The following is a 15314-nucleotide window of genomic DNA, read 5'->3' as shown; positions in this document are numbered from 1 at the left end:
AAATATATACAGCCTCTGAATTCTCCACCATGCCCTCTCTTCTCATGTAGAGTATATTACAACTGCATAATGCTTAAAAAAGAGAGAAAGAATGATATACATAAGCATCTAATGTGGTATATTCTGCTTTTTGCTTACGTCAGTATGTCAGTCATCTGTTTGCATCATTGTATATGGCTCTACCTATTTTCTCTCAAGGGCTATACATTATACTATTACTCAGCTATACCATTATTACCATAATATAGCCATTCACTCCTCTAGTCCTGAACACTAAATGATTTTTGTTTGCTTTGGTCAGGCTTTAATAAACAATGCTACATTCAACATTCTCACATATACTTTTGAAGGAATACTTTTTAATAGGGAATTTGCTAGAAGTAGAATCAATGGTTCAAAGGTTATTTATCATTTTACAGTTTCTTGTAAATGGCTGCTAAAAGGTTGTACCAACTTATTCTGTATGAAAGTGCCCGATTCCCCACATCTTTAGTTAATTCTGCTATGTGAAAATTTATATTGAATTTTTAATATGCATTTAAAAAATTCTTTAGGCTTTCTTTAAATATGATAAAAATAATAATTAATTTCCTCTTTTATATGTGTGTCAGGACCAGTACAACTCCCTGATCCTATTAGGGCAGGGCCCTTTTAAGATCAGGTGGGTTGGGCGGGACATCCTCTGCTACCATCTCATTAAAAGGCCCTTCACCTCTGGACAAGTCATCTGCACAACTGACTTCCAAGATCCTTTTTCAACTCCTTCAGATGACTTTGGTTCCCGTGTTGTACCTGGCTTCCACATGGCTTCCTGTCCTGGTCCCTGGTGCTGTGGGTCCTCTGCTCCCATGCTTATACCTCTTCTTACTCCAATTCCTCCATCATCACCTCTCTCCCCTACCACCCCCAGCCTGGACATGTCTCATGCACAGACTGGAGGACTGCTCCAACCCTCAGTTCTGTGCCATCCATTCACCTAGAGTCTTGCTACAGCCAATTTAATCCATTGGGTTGTAGGAGAACTGACATGGGTACTGATAATATATGTGGGTTCTTTATATTCAAAACATTATTCTCAATCAGAGATAGGGATGTCATAGAAGAAAATCATTAAATCATTAATTCATTCATTCACATATCCATTGTGTACCTCCATGAGCTGGACATAACAGCTAATAAGATAGAAACTGTAGCTGGTTTTACAGAGCTAATTGTCCCTGAGAGATGTAGACAAATGAACAGGCAATTACAATACATCTAAGCTATATTGGGGGAAAAATAGCTCTAGACAGGTGTGTAGAGCAGATAAAGATTTTTTAATTTCTTAGAATATTTTTTAAAAATTTATTTGATTTAGTTTACCTTGTCATTATTCTCCAAATTACAGCATATTTTTTTTAAAAGTTTTGAAGTGAAGTAGAGCTTGAGCAATTTATCCAACGTATTTAAACCAAAAATAAAACTTTTATTATATTACCTGGTCATTTCAAACAAAAATATTTTGATCATGAAAATAATAATACCAATGTTCTTCCATTCTAAAAAGTTCTTTGCATATCATGCTTTAAATATGCAGCATAGATCCTAAAGTAAAAGCAATATTTCAATAAAACTGGAGATAGTTTGTGTGGGTGAAGAAAGGGAAGAAAATGAGAAGGAAGAGAAAAGTCAAATGAAAAAAGAATAGGAAAAATATGGGATTCCATGGCTTTTTTGTTTCTTTCTTTCTACTGATTTACAGACTACATTTTCAAAACTTTCTTTCCTTTAAGTTTTAGCAGTTAGACCCAAGATTCATATAATTAAGATTCTAGTAGAACTCTAAATAGTATGTCTGTGTGTATCTTGCCATTTCCACTTCTACCCTTGTATAATGAACATGTTAACACCTACCTCACAGGGTTGTTGTGAGGATGAGGTAAGACATTGTGTGTGTTAAGATGCTCTGTGAAACCATAAAGTGCTTTAAAGATGTAAGCTACGCTCCACAGTGATCTCTCTCAACTGGAACAGCTTTTCCTCACTGGCATAATGCAGACATTTTTAATCTGTAATCAGAATAGGAGTGAAAGCAAATTGAAAATGCAAGAAGCTGAATAAATGTCATGGCAAAAAGGGAGATGCTAGAAAAAAAGAAGATTTCATATTAGATAGAACAATGCAAGTGTGACCAGATTGCAAATCAATGAGTTTGTCTGAGTCGAACAGAAGAGCATTAGTTATAAATAAAAGAAGCGACTAAACAGAGTGCACGCCAGAGGCCAGAAGCTGTCCACAGAGGTCAGAACAAAATGTCAGGCTAATAAAACAAGAGTCCAGTCTCTGAAGGACAAAGCGTGAGCCCAAGACACAGCTGATGAGAAAATTCCAAGAAAGTTTGAAACAAGTTAGAGTTGTCAGTGGTACTCTGCTTTTATGCCTGCATAACATGAAAATCTCCAGGAATGAAAGAGAGAGAAGAATTAGCCATTTGTTCAGATACTCCTGAATATTAGCAAGCTAGCAACATTGAACAGCCAGTTTATACAAATATCTAGAGATAAGTTGTGTCTCTTTGTCCATGGTTTGATTTGATGAGACTTCCTGTCCCACTTTGCACTGAAGGTCAGGTAGAGTATGAGCAGTTTTCTTCAGCAGACCTTGGTCCACATCAGCCATAGGATGGCCTGGGTCACAGAGATGCTGGGAGACAATTCCAGGGATTCAGTTAAAAAGTCATCTGATATCCTAGAGGCCGGGCATGGTATCTCACACCTGTAATCTCAGCACTTTGGGAGGCTGAGGCAGGCGAATGACCTGAGGTTGGGAGTTTGAGATCAGTCTGACCAACGTGGAGGAACCCTATCTCTACTAAAAATACAAAATTAACAGGTGTGGTGATGCATGCCTGTAATCCCAGCTACTTGGGAGGCTGAGACAGGAGAATCACTTGAATCTCAGGAGGCAGAGATTGTGGTGAGTCGACAGTGCGCCATTACACTCCAGCCTGGGCAACAAGAGTGAAACTCCATCTCAAAAAAAAAAAAAAAAGAGTCATCAGACATCCTAGACTAAATATCAATATTTTAGTGTGAAAATCTAATGCAAACTTCTTAAATTGGGGAAGAAAGGCTTTTCTTCTCTCTAGACAAAAAATAGATGCTGAATGCCCTGTTCAAATTATTAGCACAAGTGGCACAAATTTTATCATTTTTAAAAATGTATAATGAAGAGAAAAGAAGTCTGCACTAAGCTCTGATGCTAGTCATAGTGATTCATCTGCTGTGTTCTCACCCTAACTTGCAAGAATGAAGTTTCAGTCAAGCAAAATGATTCCAACCGTACCATATAACACTTGTGTGAGGCTCTGTTCTAAATATCTCAATTACCAATGTATGGTTTGGTAGTATTTCTCACCATGCTTTGCTCTTACACAATGAGACTACAACTAGGATGTGAATTTTAAGTATCCCATCTACAACTCATACAATGATACAGAAAAATCAATTCATTTTTCATTTGGTTTTTACTGAGGACTCAGCTCAATCTTAAATGAATACTGGTCTTTCTCCAAAGCATTTTTGATCAAAGTAAAGCCTGTGAGGCAAGGGCTTTTTTTTTTTTTCTTTTTCTTTTTTTAAGAGACAGGCTTGCTCTGTTGCACAGGCTAGACTACAGTGGCACCACCATAGCTCACTTCAGCTTTGAACTCCTGGGCTTAAATTATCCTTCCGCCTCAGCCTCCGGAGTAGCTAGAACTTCAGGCACACACCACCTTGCCTGCCTATTAAATAAAAAAAAAATTTAGAGATGAGATCTCACTATATTGCCCAGGCTGGTCTCAAACTCTTGGCCTCAAGTGATCCTCCTGCCTCAACCTCCCAAAATGTTGAGATTACAGGTGTGAGCTGCCACACCCAACCCAAGAGGATTTCTGATGTATTATACATATCATCCTCAGAAGAGCGTTTGGGTGAAGGACTATTATCCCAATTTCTAAATTTATAAACTGAGACTTACTGCTAATAAGTGGAAGAGCAGAAACTCAAAGACAGGTCTTTAAATATCTAAAGTCCTTGACTCCATTCAGTACTCCCACACTAATGCTATGTATTTTTATATATAAACATCACAGATATGTCATGTGGAGGATGTGCAAAGAGAAAGAGAGGGAGAGAGAGAAAGAGACAGGGAAAGAGAAAGGAAGAAAAGGAAGAAATCTGTAATCCGCAGTTTGTTTTTCTAGAATGGGCCTAGTAATTTGAAGACCTAAAGAGATAAAAATTCTTACAGCAGATCAAATTCCAAATAAGCATTCTCAATTATTCTTTATTTGTTTATGTTTCCACCTTCATAACTACTCCAGCTATTGCCTCTAGTCTCCTTCCTAAGGATATTACTCAGAAACATAGTCTTCCTGGAATGCTCACAAAGCTTCCATTATCACTAATGAGAGCTACTTATGAGTGCCAGGGGAAGAGCTACCTGTTAATATTCTATCTTTATTTTGGTAACTGGCTCAGCCGCAATATTTTTCACTATTATTTGGATGCCACAATGTCTCTCTCTTTTTATTGTGTCTTTATTTTTTAACTCCATAATGTACTTTCTTAGTAGCAGTAATTATGAGTTAGCAGAACTGAGTATACCTGAGCAGGGATGGTTCCAGGTAACTTAGATAAATGCTGCTCATCCTTGACAGTTACGTGGTGTTTAAAGCTTTCTATAGATTACAAATTAGCAGTGGCTCACACCTATATTCCCAGCACTTTGGGAAGCCAAGGTGGGCGGATCACAAGGTCAAGAGATCGAGACCAGCATGGCCAACACGGTGAATCCCTGTTTCTACTAAAAATTACAAAAATTAGCTGGGTGTGATGGTGCCTGTAGTTCCAGCTACTCGGGAGGCTGAGGCAGGAGACTCGCTTGAACCTGGGAGGCAGAGGTTGCAGTGAGCTATGATTGCACCACTGCACTCTAGCGTAGCGACAGAGCGAGACTCTATCTCAAAACAAACAAACAAAAAAACTGCAGCATTCCTTTAACACAAAAGATGTGTTCCTTAATAGAGTGTTTAGCTAATACAGACACACTGTGGAGATACTGTGGGTTTAGTCCCAGACCACAGCTAAAAAAGCGATTATCACAATGAACAATCAGACAAATGTTTTGGTTTCTCAGTGTGTACGATAGTTATACTACACTGGAGTCTATTAAGTGTGCCATAGCATTAAGTCTTAATAATGCAGATTCTTTAATTTTAAAATATTTTATTGCTAAAAAATGCTAACAATGATTTGAGCCTTCTGCAAGTTGTAATCTTTTTGCTGGTGGAGGGTCTTGCCTCAGTGTTGATGGCTGCTGACTGATCGACGTGATGGTTTCTGAAGATTGGGGTGGCTGTGGCAATTTCTTAAAATAAGACCACAGTGAAATGTGCCACATCAATTGAGTCTTCTGCTCATGAGAGATTTCTCTGCTGCATGTAATGGATGCTACTTGATAGCATTTACCCACATTAGAACTTTTTACAAAATTAAAATCAGTGCTCTCAAACTCTGCTGCTGCTTGATCAACTAAATTTATATAAATACTCTAATATCTTTGTTGTTATCTCAACAATGTTCACAGCATCTTCCCCTCAGGAGTAGGTTCCATCTCAAGAAACCACTTTCTTTGCTCATCCATAATAAGAGGCAACCCCTAATCAGCTGAAGTTTTATCATCAGGTTGAAGATATTCAGCCACATCCTCAGGCTCCACTTCTAATTCTAGTTCTCTACTATTCTTATTATTTATACCACATCTGTAGTGACTTTCTCCATTAAAATTTTGAACCTCCCACAGTCATTCATGAGGGCTAGAATGGACTTCTTCCAAATTCCAGTTAACCTTGATACTTTGACCTTCTCCCATGAATTATAAATTCTTTTAATGCCGTCTAGGATTGTGAATCCTTTCCAAGAGGTTTTCAATTAACTTTGCCCAGACACATCAGAGGAATCACCTTCTATGGCACCTATAGCCTTTTGTGTGTGTGTGTGTTTCTTAAATAATAAGACTTGAAAGTAAAAATTACTCTTTGATCCATGGTCTTCAGAATGGATATTTTGTTAGCAGCATGAAAACACCACCAGTCTCCTTGTTCATCTCCATCAGAGCTCTTCGGTGAGCAGGTGCACTGTCAATGAGCAGTAATATTTTGGAAGGATTTTTTTTTTTTTAGCAATAAGTCTCAACAGTGGGCTTAAAATATTCAGCAAACCGTGCTGTCAACAGACGTGCTATCATCCAGGCCTCAATGTCCTATGTCTACAACACAGGCAGAGTACATTTAGCATAACTCTTAAGGGCCCTAGAATTTTCAGAATAGTAAATGAGCATTTGCTTCAACTTAAAGTCACCAGCTGCATTAGCCCCTAACAAGGGAATTAGCCTATACTTTAAAGCTTTGAAGTCAGGCATTAACTTCTCCTCTCTAGCTATATAAAAGTTATAGATGGCATCTTTTTCAACAGAATCTGTTTCATCTACATTGAAAATCTGTTGTTTAGTGTAGTCACCTTCATCAACTATCCTAACTAGATCTTCTGGACAATTTTCTGCAGCTTCTATATCCACACTTGCTGCTTTACCTTGTACTTTTGTGTTATGGAGATGACTCTTTCCTTACAGCTTATGAACCAACCTCTGCTAGCTTCCAACTTTTCTCCTGCAGTTTCCTTAACTTTCTCAGCCTTCATAGAATTAAAGAGAGTTAGAGGCTTGCTCTGGACTTGAACTTGTCTTTAGTGAATGTCATGGTTGTTTTGATCATATATGAAGGCCACTAACTAAAACTTTGTATCAGCAATAAGGTGGTTTGCTTTCCTATCATTTTTGTGTTCATTGGAGTAGTGCTTTTAATTGCTGTCAAGGACTTTTTCTCGCATTTACAACTTAGGTAACTTTCATACTTTCAGCCTATCTTGACTTTCAACATGCCTTTCTCACTAAGCTTATTTATAGCATTTGATTTAAAATGAGAGATGTGCAACACTTGCTTTCACTGGAACACCTGTTTTGTTACTAATTTGCCTAATTTCAATATTGATGTATCTCAGGGAATAGGGATGACTGAAGAGAGGAAGAGAGACAAAAGGGGAACAGCCAGTTAGTGGAGCAGTCAGAATACACACAACATTATTAAGATTGCCGTCTTTTATGAGCATGGTTTGTGGTTTCCCAAACTAATTACAGTAATAATCTCAAAGATCACTGATTGCCACAACAAATACAAGGGGTCTTCAAAAAATTCATGGAAAATATGTACTATGAAAACACTATGCATGGATTTCAAAAATTCTGCACTAAAACAAGCTAACATTATAACATGTCTGAATAGAATCTAATTTGATGCACTAAGAAGAAAAAGGTATCTGTTTAAAAAGAGCCCCTATCACAACCACTTAAATATTGCTAAAATGGAACCAAAAACATACATCAAAGTTATAATGAAGTTTGTTTTGAAGAATGGTGAAATCACTGATGCTTTATGAAAAGTTTATAGGTGCAGTGTCCCAAAGGAATCAGCAGCTTACAAAACATAACTCAGTTTTACAAAGGAATAATAAAATGTTGAAAATCAAGCCTGCAGCAGGTGACTGTCGACATCAATTTGTGAGGAAAAAAATTCATCTTGTTTGTGCCTTAATTGAACAGAACTGAGACAGCAGAACAACAGCCAACACCACAGACATTTCAGTTGGTTTGGCTTGCACAATTTTGACTTAGAAATTAAAGTTGAGCAAAGTTTTCTCTAGATGGTTGCTAAAACTATTGTGTCCAAATCAGCTGCAGACAAGAGCAAAGCTTTCATTGGAAATTTTAAACAAGTGCGGTCATGATCCTGAGGCATTTGTTTGAAGAATTATAGCAGAAGATAAAACATAGATTTGCCAGTATAATCCTGAAGACAATACATAATCAAAGCAATGGCTACCAAGAGGTAGAAGTGTTGCAGGCAAAGCAAAAGCCAACCAGTCAAGAACAAAAGTTCTCACAACAGGTTCTGAGGATGCTCAAGTGATTTTGCTTGTTGACTCCATGGGGAGCCAAAGAATGATAAGCCAGGCTTACTGTGAGAGTGTTTGGAGAAAGTTATCCAAAGCTTTAACAGAATAACTTCCAAGAAAGTCTCCTCAGAGAGTCTCCATCATGACAGTGCTCTTGCTAATTTCTCTCATCAGACAAGGGCAATTTTGGGGAGAGTTTCGATGGGAAATCATTGGGCATCTAGCTTACAAACTTAGTTTGTCTCCTTCTGACTTCCTTTTGCTTCCTACTTTCAAAATATTTTTAAAGGATACCACTTTTTCTTCTGTTAATAATGAAAAGATGAAGCATTGATATAGTTAAATTCCTAAGATCCTCAGGTCATTAGGGATGGACTAAATGGCTAGTATCATCACCTATAAAAGTGTCTTCAACTTGATCGAGCTTATGTTGAGAAATAAAGTTTATATTTTGTGCTTTTACCTTTTAATTGCATTTTCCACAAACTTTGTTTTAGTCTCCCCATATTCTACTAATAATGGGAAAGTTTGCAACTCATTTAATGTGATTTACTGCATATAACTAAAAACAAAAACTACATGATGATCTCAAAAGATACAGTAAATGCTTCTGATAAAATTCGGTATCTCTTTACGTTAAAAACTCTCAATACACTAGGTATTAAGGGAACTTACCACAAAATAATAAGAGCCATCTATGAGAAACCCACAGCTGACATCATATTAAATGGGCAAAAGCTGGAAATATTCCCCTTGAAAACCAGCACAAGCTAATGATGCCCTGTCCACTACTCCTGTTCAGCATGGTATTGGAAGTCCTGGACAAAGCAATCAGGCAAGAGAAAGAAATACAAGGCATCTATTTTGGGAGGCCAAGGCAAGCAGATCACCTGAGGTCAGGAGTTCCAGACCAGCCTGGCCAAATGGTGAAACCCTGTCTCAACTAAAAATACAAAAATTAGTCAGTGTGGTGGTGGAAGCCTGTAGTACCCACTACTCAGGAGGCTGAGGCAGGAGAATTGCTTGAACCCAGGAGGCAGGGGTTGCAGTGAGCCAAAATCATGCCATTACACTCCAGCCCAGGTAACAGAATGAGACTCTGTATTAAAAAAAAAAAAAAAGAAATATGGAAATACAGAGCATCCAAATAGGAAGGGAGGAAGTCAAGTTAAAGTATCGCTGTTTATAGACATGATTCTATATCTAGAAAACCCCATAGTCTTGACCCAAAAGCTCTTTCCAGCTGATACACAACTTCAACAAAATTTCAGAATACAAAATCATTGTACAAAAATCACTAGCATTACTGTACACCAATAACAGGCAAGCTGAGAGCTAAATCAGGCATGCTATCCCATTCACAATTGCCACAAAAAGAATAAAATACCTGGGAATACAGCTAACAAAGAAGGTGAAGGACTTCTACAAGGAGAACTACAAACCACTGTTCAAAGAAGTCCTAGTTGATGCAAACAAATAGAAAAACATTCCATGCTCATGGATAGGAAGAATCAGTATCATTAAAATGGCCATACTGCCCAAGCAATTTATACATTCAACGCTATTCCTATCAAACTACCAATGACATTCTTCACAGAATTAGGAGGAAAAAAAGCCTACTTTAAAATGTATGTGGAACCAAACAAGAGCCCAAAGAGCCAAGCAATTTTAAGAAAAAGAACAAAGCTGGAGACATTATGGTACCTGACTTCAAACTATATTATAGGGCTACAGAAAGAAAACAGCATGATACTAGTACAAAAACAAATGCATAGACCAGTAGAACAGAGTAGAGAACCCAGAAACATTGCCAGCCACCTAAAACCATCTGATTTTTGACAAAGCTCACAAAAACAAGCAATAGGAAAAGATGCCCTTTTGAATAAATGGTGCTGGGATTACTGATTAGCCATATGCAGAAGATTGAAACTGAAGTCTTTCCTTATACCATGTACAAAAATCAACTCAAGATGGATTAAAAACTTTAAAGCCTAATACTACAAAAACTCTGGAAGATAACCTATGAAATATCATTCTGAACATAGGACCTGATAATGATTTCATGATGAAGATGCCAAAAGCAATGCAAAATAAAATAAAAATTAACAAATGGATCCTCACTAAACTAGAGAGCTTCTGCACAGCAAAGCAAACTATCAGCAGAGTAAACAGGTACCTTAAAAATGGGAGAAAAATATTTGCAAACAATGTATTGACAAATGTCTAATATCCAGAATCTATAAGGAACTTAACAAGTAAAAAATAAACTGAATAAAAAAATGAGCAAAGGACATGAACAGATAATTTTCAAAAGAAGACATATGCTTGGCCAACAAGCATATGAAAAAATGTTCTACATCACTAATCACTAGAGAAATGCAAATCAAAAGCACAATGAGATACCACCTCACACCAGGCAGAATAGCTGTTTATTAAAAAGTCAAAAAACTACAGATGCTGTGTTGACAAGCTTGTGGAGAAAAGAGAATCCTTATCGTCTGCTCATGAAAATGTAAATTAGTTCAGTCATCATGGAAAGCACTTTGGTGATTTTTCAAACACAATTACCATTTGACCCAGCAATCCCATTACTAAGTACCTACACAAAGAATATAAATTGTTTTACCATAAAAACGCAAACTCGCATATGTTCATCACAGCGCTATTCACAATAGCAAAGACATGGAATCAACCTAAATGCCCATCATTGGTAGACTGGACAAAGAATATGTGGTACATACACATCCCATGGAATACCATGCAGCCATACAAAAGAATGAGTCATGTTCATTGAAGGAATATGGATGGCGCTGTGTGCCATGATCCTTAGCAAACTAACACAGAAGCAGAAAGCCAAATAACTCATATTCTCACCTGTAAGTGGGAACTAAACTTTGAGTAGATATGGACACAAAGAAGGGAACATCAGACTGTGGGGTCTACTTGAGGGTGGAGGCTGGGAGGAGGGTGAGGATCGAAAAACTGTCAGGTACTATGCTTTTTATTTCAATGACAGAAATAATCTGATACCAAACTGCCATGACATGCAACTTACCTATATAATCAACCTGCACAGGCACGCTTGAACTAATATAAAAGTTAAAAAAAATGAAATGAATCAATTTGTCACCATGTTAATATACTTAAAAAAAGAGTTATCATCTAAATAGGTGCAGAGAAAAGCACTTGAAACAAACGGAAAAGTTTGAAATACTGTGAGAATTTCCAAAATGTGACACAGAGACACAAAGCACATGCTGTTGGAAAAATGACACTGACAGACTTACCGGACACAGAATTGCCACAAACTTTCAATTTGTAAAAATGCAGTATCTGTGAAGTGCAAAAAAGTGAAGACCAGTAAAACAGGATATGCCTGTATGTTTTGTCATTTGAAGTAGAGATTTAAATCAGTTATGGATCCAGCAGTTAGCACTTGTCCTGCTTAGTCCCTATCCCAGCTAACTCTCACAGCCTCTCACCAGAACCCATTAGAAGGAAACACATCAGCCCAGCTTCTCATACCAGCAAAAGTGGAAATTCATGCAGTTATGTGCAGGAATGCAGATGAAGCAGAGAGGCCCAACACGCCACTTCCCTTTCCTCCACAACCTGAGTACCAAGTAACTTTCCTGTCTTTCTTTGAATAAATGACTTCTGGCTTCCTATTCTGCAGTAAAAAAATTTAGCCTGATACTCACACAAGATTATTTATTTTGCTCAAATTAAAATACTTTCCTTGTATAGGTTCACAGCCTATTATTTCCTACCCTCCCAGCCTAGCATCTCTGGAAATATGTTGCCCTTAAGATGTAAATCTTCTTATGGGGGAGGAAGGGTTGGGGAGGCAGTCTTGCTCCATTACCCAGGCTGGAGTGCAGTGGCATGATCTTGGCTCACTGCAACCTCTGCCTCCTGGGCTCAAGTGATCCTCCCGGGCTCAAGTGATCCTCCCATCTCAGCTTCCCAAGTAGCTGGAACTACAGGTATTTTAAAATACCTGTAGGTCACCATACTCAGCTATTTAAAAAAAAAAAATTTTGTAGGGAATGGGTTTTGCTATCTTGCCCAGGCTGGTCTATAACTGCTGAACTCAAATGATCTGCCCTCCTTGACCTCCCAGAGTGCAGGGATTAGACTAGAGCCATGGCACTCGACCTGAGGTGAATCTTAAGACCGAATTTCCTGTAACGACACAGTTGACTTGCTTCACATGGAGTCTCCAACAAACTCCCCCACCATGGCTTAGCCTACAGACTCTTAATCCTTTCCTGGGTGCTGCAGTTATTTTCATTTTCTGCTTCTTACTCACATCCTGCTTAATCCATGCCAAAGTAAAATACTTGAACCTCAGGTATATTAGGGACCTATTTAATGGAATTCTAATGTGAACTATTTAGCAAAATGATCGTATTTCCCAGTGATGTTGTGAATAATTCTGAGTTTTATTTCCTAGAAATGCTAAAAGACAAACCTCTTTAACTGCATACAAATATTCAGTTTCTATATACAGTATTTTCACAAAAACATAACATGGTTTACATCAAAACTTATTTGTCCCCTATAAAATGATTATCTGTTCTATTATAAAACATCTTCTACCCCACACTCTTTCCTGTTGCATTTTCACCTAATCCTGTTACTGACTACGTTACCTCCACCTAGAAATACTATTTCTGCACCAAAAGAATATGTACTTGATTAATCACAGAGCGTAAGCTAACAAACATTTATTATTAATCTATTTAAACATAGGTACTTTGTAAATACTTCTGTCTTTTTTTTTTTTCTTTTTGAGACAGAGTCTCACTCTTGTCACCCAGGCTGGATGTGCAGTGGCACAATCTCGGCTCACTGCAACTCCACCTTCTAGGTTCAAGCCATTCTCCTGCCTCAGCCTTCAGAGTAACTGGGACTACAGGCATCTGCCACCATGCCTGGCTATTTTTTTTTTTTTTTTTTGTATTTTTAGTAGAGACAGGGTTTCACCGTGTTAGGATGGTCTCGATCTCCTGACCTTGTGTCCACCCGCCTTGACCTCCCAAAGTGCTGGGATTACAGGCATGAGCCACCACACCCGGCCCTGTCAGTGTGTTTATTTATATTTTTAAATAAAAATCTAAGCCTTTAAGTGCTTTAGGGACAAAGTGACTATTTTCAGAAAAGAGATCTTCAGTGTGTTCAAATCACCACAGAGCAAGTATGGCAGCTTAACTCTGCCTATAAATTAAAGAAGAAACTCGTATTTTTAAGTTTATATGCACTGAAGTATGCTATTTCTCCTTTGCAAATAAAAATGCACAACGTAAGTGAAAACAAAAATGTATTAGTCTGCTTGGGCTGCCAGAACAGAATACCACAAAGAATGTAGCTTAAATTATAGACATTTATTTCCTCACATTTCTGGATATTGGAAGCCCACGATCAAGTCGGGGGCAAGGTTGATTTCTCCTGAGGCCTCTCTTTGCCTTGCAGATGGCCACCTTCTCATTGTGACTTTATGAGGCAGTCTCTGTGTGAGCACTGAGCAGGTATCTTTTTCTCTTTTTATAGGGCACCCATCCTACCGAGTTAGGATTCTGCCCTTATGACCTCATTTAACGTGAATTACCTCCATAAAGGCTCTGACTTTCCATACAGTCACAGTGGAGGTTAGGACTTCAACATATGAATATTGAGAGACACAATTCAGTACATAATATGAAGGCATCAAGAATCGATCTTGTGTCTGTGGGCAGGATCTCTGCAGCACACAGTTGGAACTGTTTCAGGATGAATTCAGTTTTCTTTGCCTATCTTTCTGTAATTTTGTTCTTTAAGAGGGCCTAAATTGCACCATAAATAGATTTGATGCATTCTGGTGTTTTTATAATTATGAGAACAACTTTGCTTTTGTTTATTGCCAATATTGTGTTTTTACATTCCTGTGATGTTCTTTTAGATTATGTCTCATGAAATAATATAAATTACCAGAATAATGCAGTTTAAGTAGACAAAAACCAATGATGATGGGATTTATGACAAACAGAATGACCTGGGCAATCACTGCTAATATTGTTTGTCAAATAATCACCGTCAAAGTATTTGTAAGAACTGTTAAATAGAAAGTAATAGAAACATACTTAATCACAAAATAGAGTTTATTGGTTTATATAATTAAGAATTCCAGTACCAACAGATGGCTTCAGGCATAGCAGAATCCAGGTGTTCAAAGTAAATCATTTGGACTCATTCTCCATCTCTCTCTTTAGATATATTATATTCATTGTGAAGTCAGCTCTTGCTGTGTGGCATTATCTTTACATCTAGCCATGTCTAAGAAAGAATGCCACATTTATTCCTTCAAAATAACTGTTTTCGTCTCTACTTTTGATCCTGAGCTTCCCCTTGACTAGCTATTGTGTCTAGAGACAAGATATAATCATTACCTAACCTGACTAGATAAATACCAAATGGTGGATAAGATAAGATTTCCTTTAAGAATCTCAGAGTGCAGGACCCAGGGCACTAAAAGGTGGATCAAACTCACTATCTTGTTCAATCATATTTAGAAACATTTTTGCTGATTGCTTATTGGGAAGCGATGTGTTAGTTTAATTCTTCGATAATGTGAATAATTTGTAACTCTCTAAGTAATTATATGTATCCTAGTATTGTTCTAGAAGTTGTGCTCAGGCTATAGTGAATAACATAATGACCCATGAGGCTTTTATCATATAAAGATGACTGGATATGACATACAGATATTCTGAATTCAGAAAGTTTGCGTTGTGGATTTGATTCATGTGATTTCTTTCTTTCTTTCTTTCTTTCTTTCTTTCTTTTGAGTTAAAGTCTCGCTCTGTCACCCAGACTGGAGTGCAGTGGCACAATCTTAGCTCACTGCCACCTCCGCCTCCCCAGGTTCAACAATTCTCTGCCTCAGCCTCCTGAGTAGCTGGGATTACAAGTGCCTGCCACCACGCCTGGCTAGTTGTTTTTTTTTTTTTTTTTTTTTTTTTTTTTTGTATTTTAAGTAGAAACAGGGTTTCACCATTTGGCTAGGCTGGTCTTGAACTCCTGACCTCATGATCCACCGGCCTCGACCTCCCAAAGTGCTGGGATTACAGGTTTGAGCCACTGTACCTGACCAATACATGTGTTTTCTAAAAGTTCTCCTTGGGATACTGAAGCACAAAGTGGTTGAGAAACTGTTATTTAATATATGATACTTTTGTCCTCCTGTCACCATTGCCCATCATTAGACCAGAAATCTGAATTTTTAAGAAATAATACGATCAA

The 15314-nt window shown here is 37.7% G+C and overlaps 1 protein-coding gene across 2 annotated transcripts in view; it reads left to right on the top strand.

Annotated features, from left to right (window-relative positions):
• The window catches only part of MSR1 (macrophage scavenger receptor 1), a 96368-nt gene that overhangs the window by 56186 nt on the left and 24868 nt on the right, over positions 1-15314 (top strand). The window contains exon 11 of one of the 2 annotated variants that reach the window (XM_021665134.2): positions 612-8563. The exons of the other annotated variant lie outside the window; for it this stretch is intronic. Coding sequence (XP_021520809.1) covers positions 612-655 — 44 coding nt within the window. The 3' untranslated portion in view covers positions 656-8563. Of the gene's footprint in view, positions 1-611; positions 8564-15314 lie in introns of those variants that run through there. 2 annotated transcript variants of the gene reach the window in all.

The sequence above is a fragment of the Aotus nancymaae genome, unplaced genomic scaffold, assembly GCF_030222135.1.
Source record: "Aotus nancymaae isolate 86718 unplaced genomic scaffold, 86718_ANA_hifiasm-v0.15.2.pri h1tg000079l, whole genome shotgun sequence".
NCBI lineage: Eukaryota > Metazoa > Chordata > Mammalia > Primates > Aotidae > Aotus > Aotus nancymaae.
Note: the sequence above shows the minus strand (reverse complement) of the source record. Positions and strands in the feature narration are given on the sequence as shown.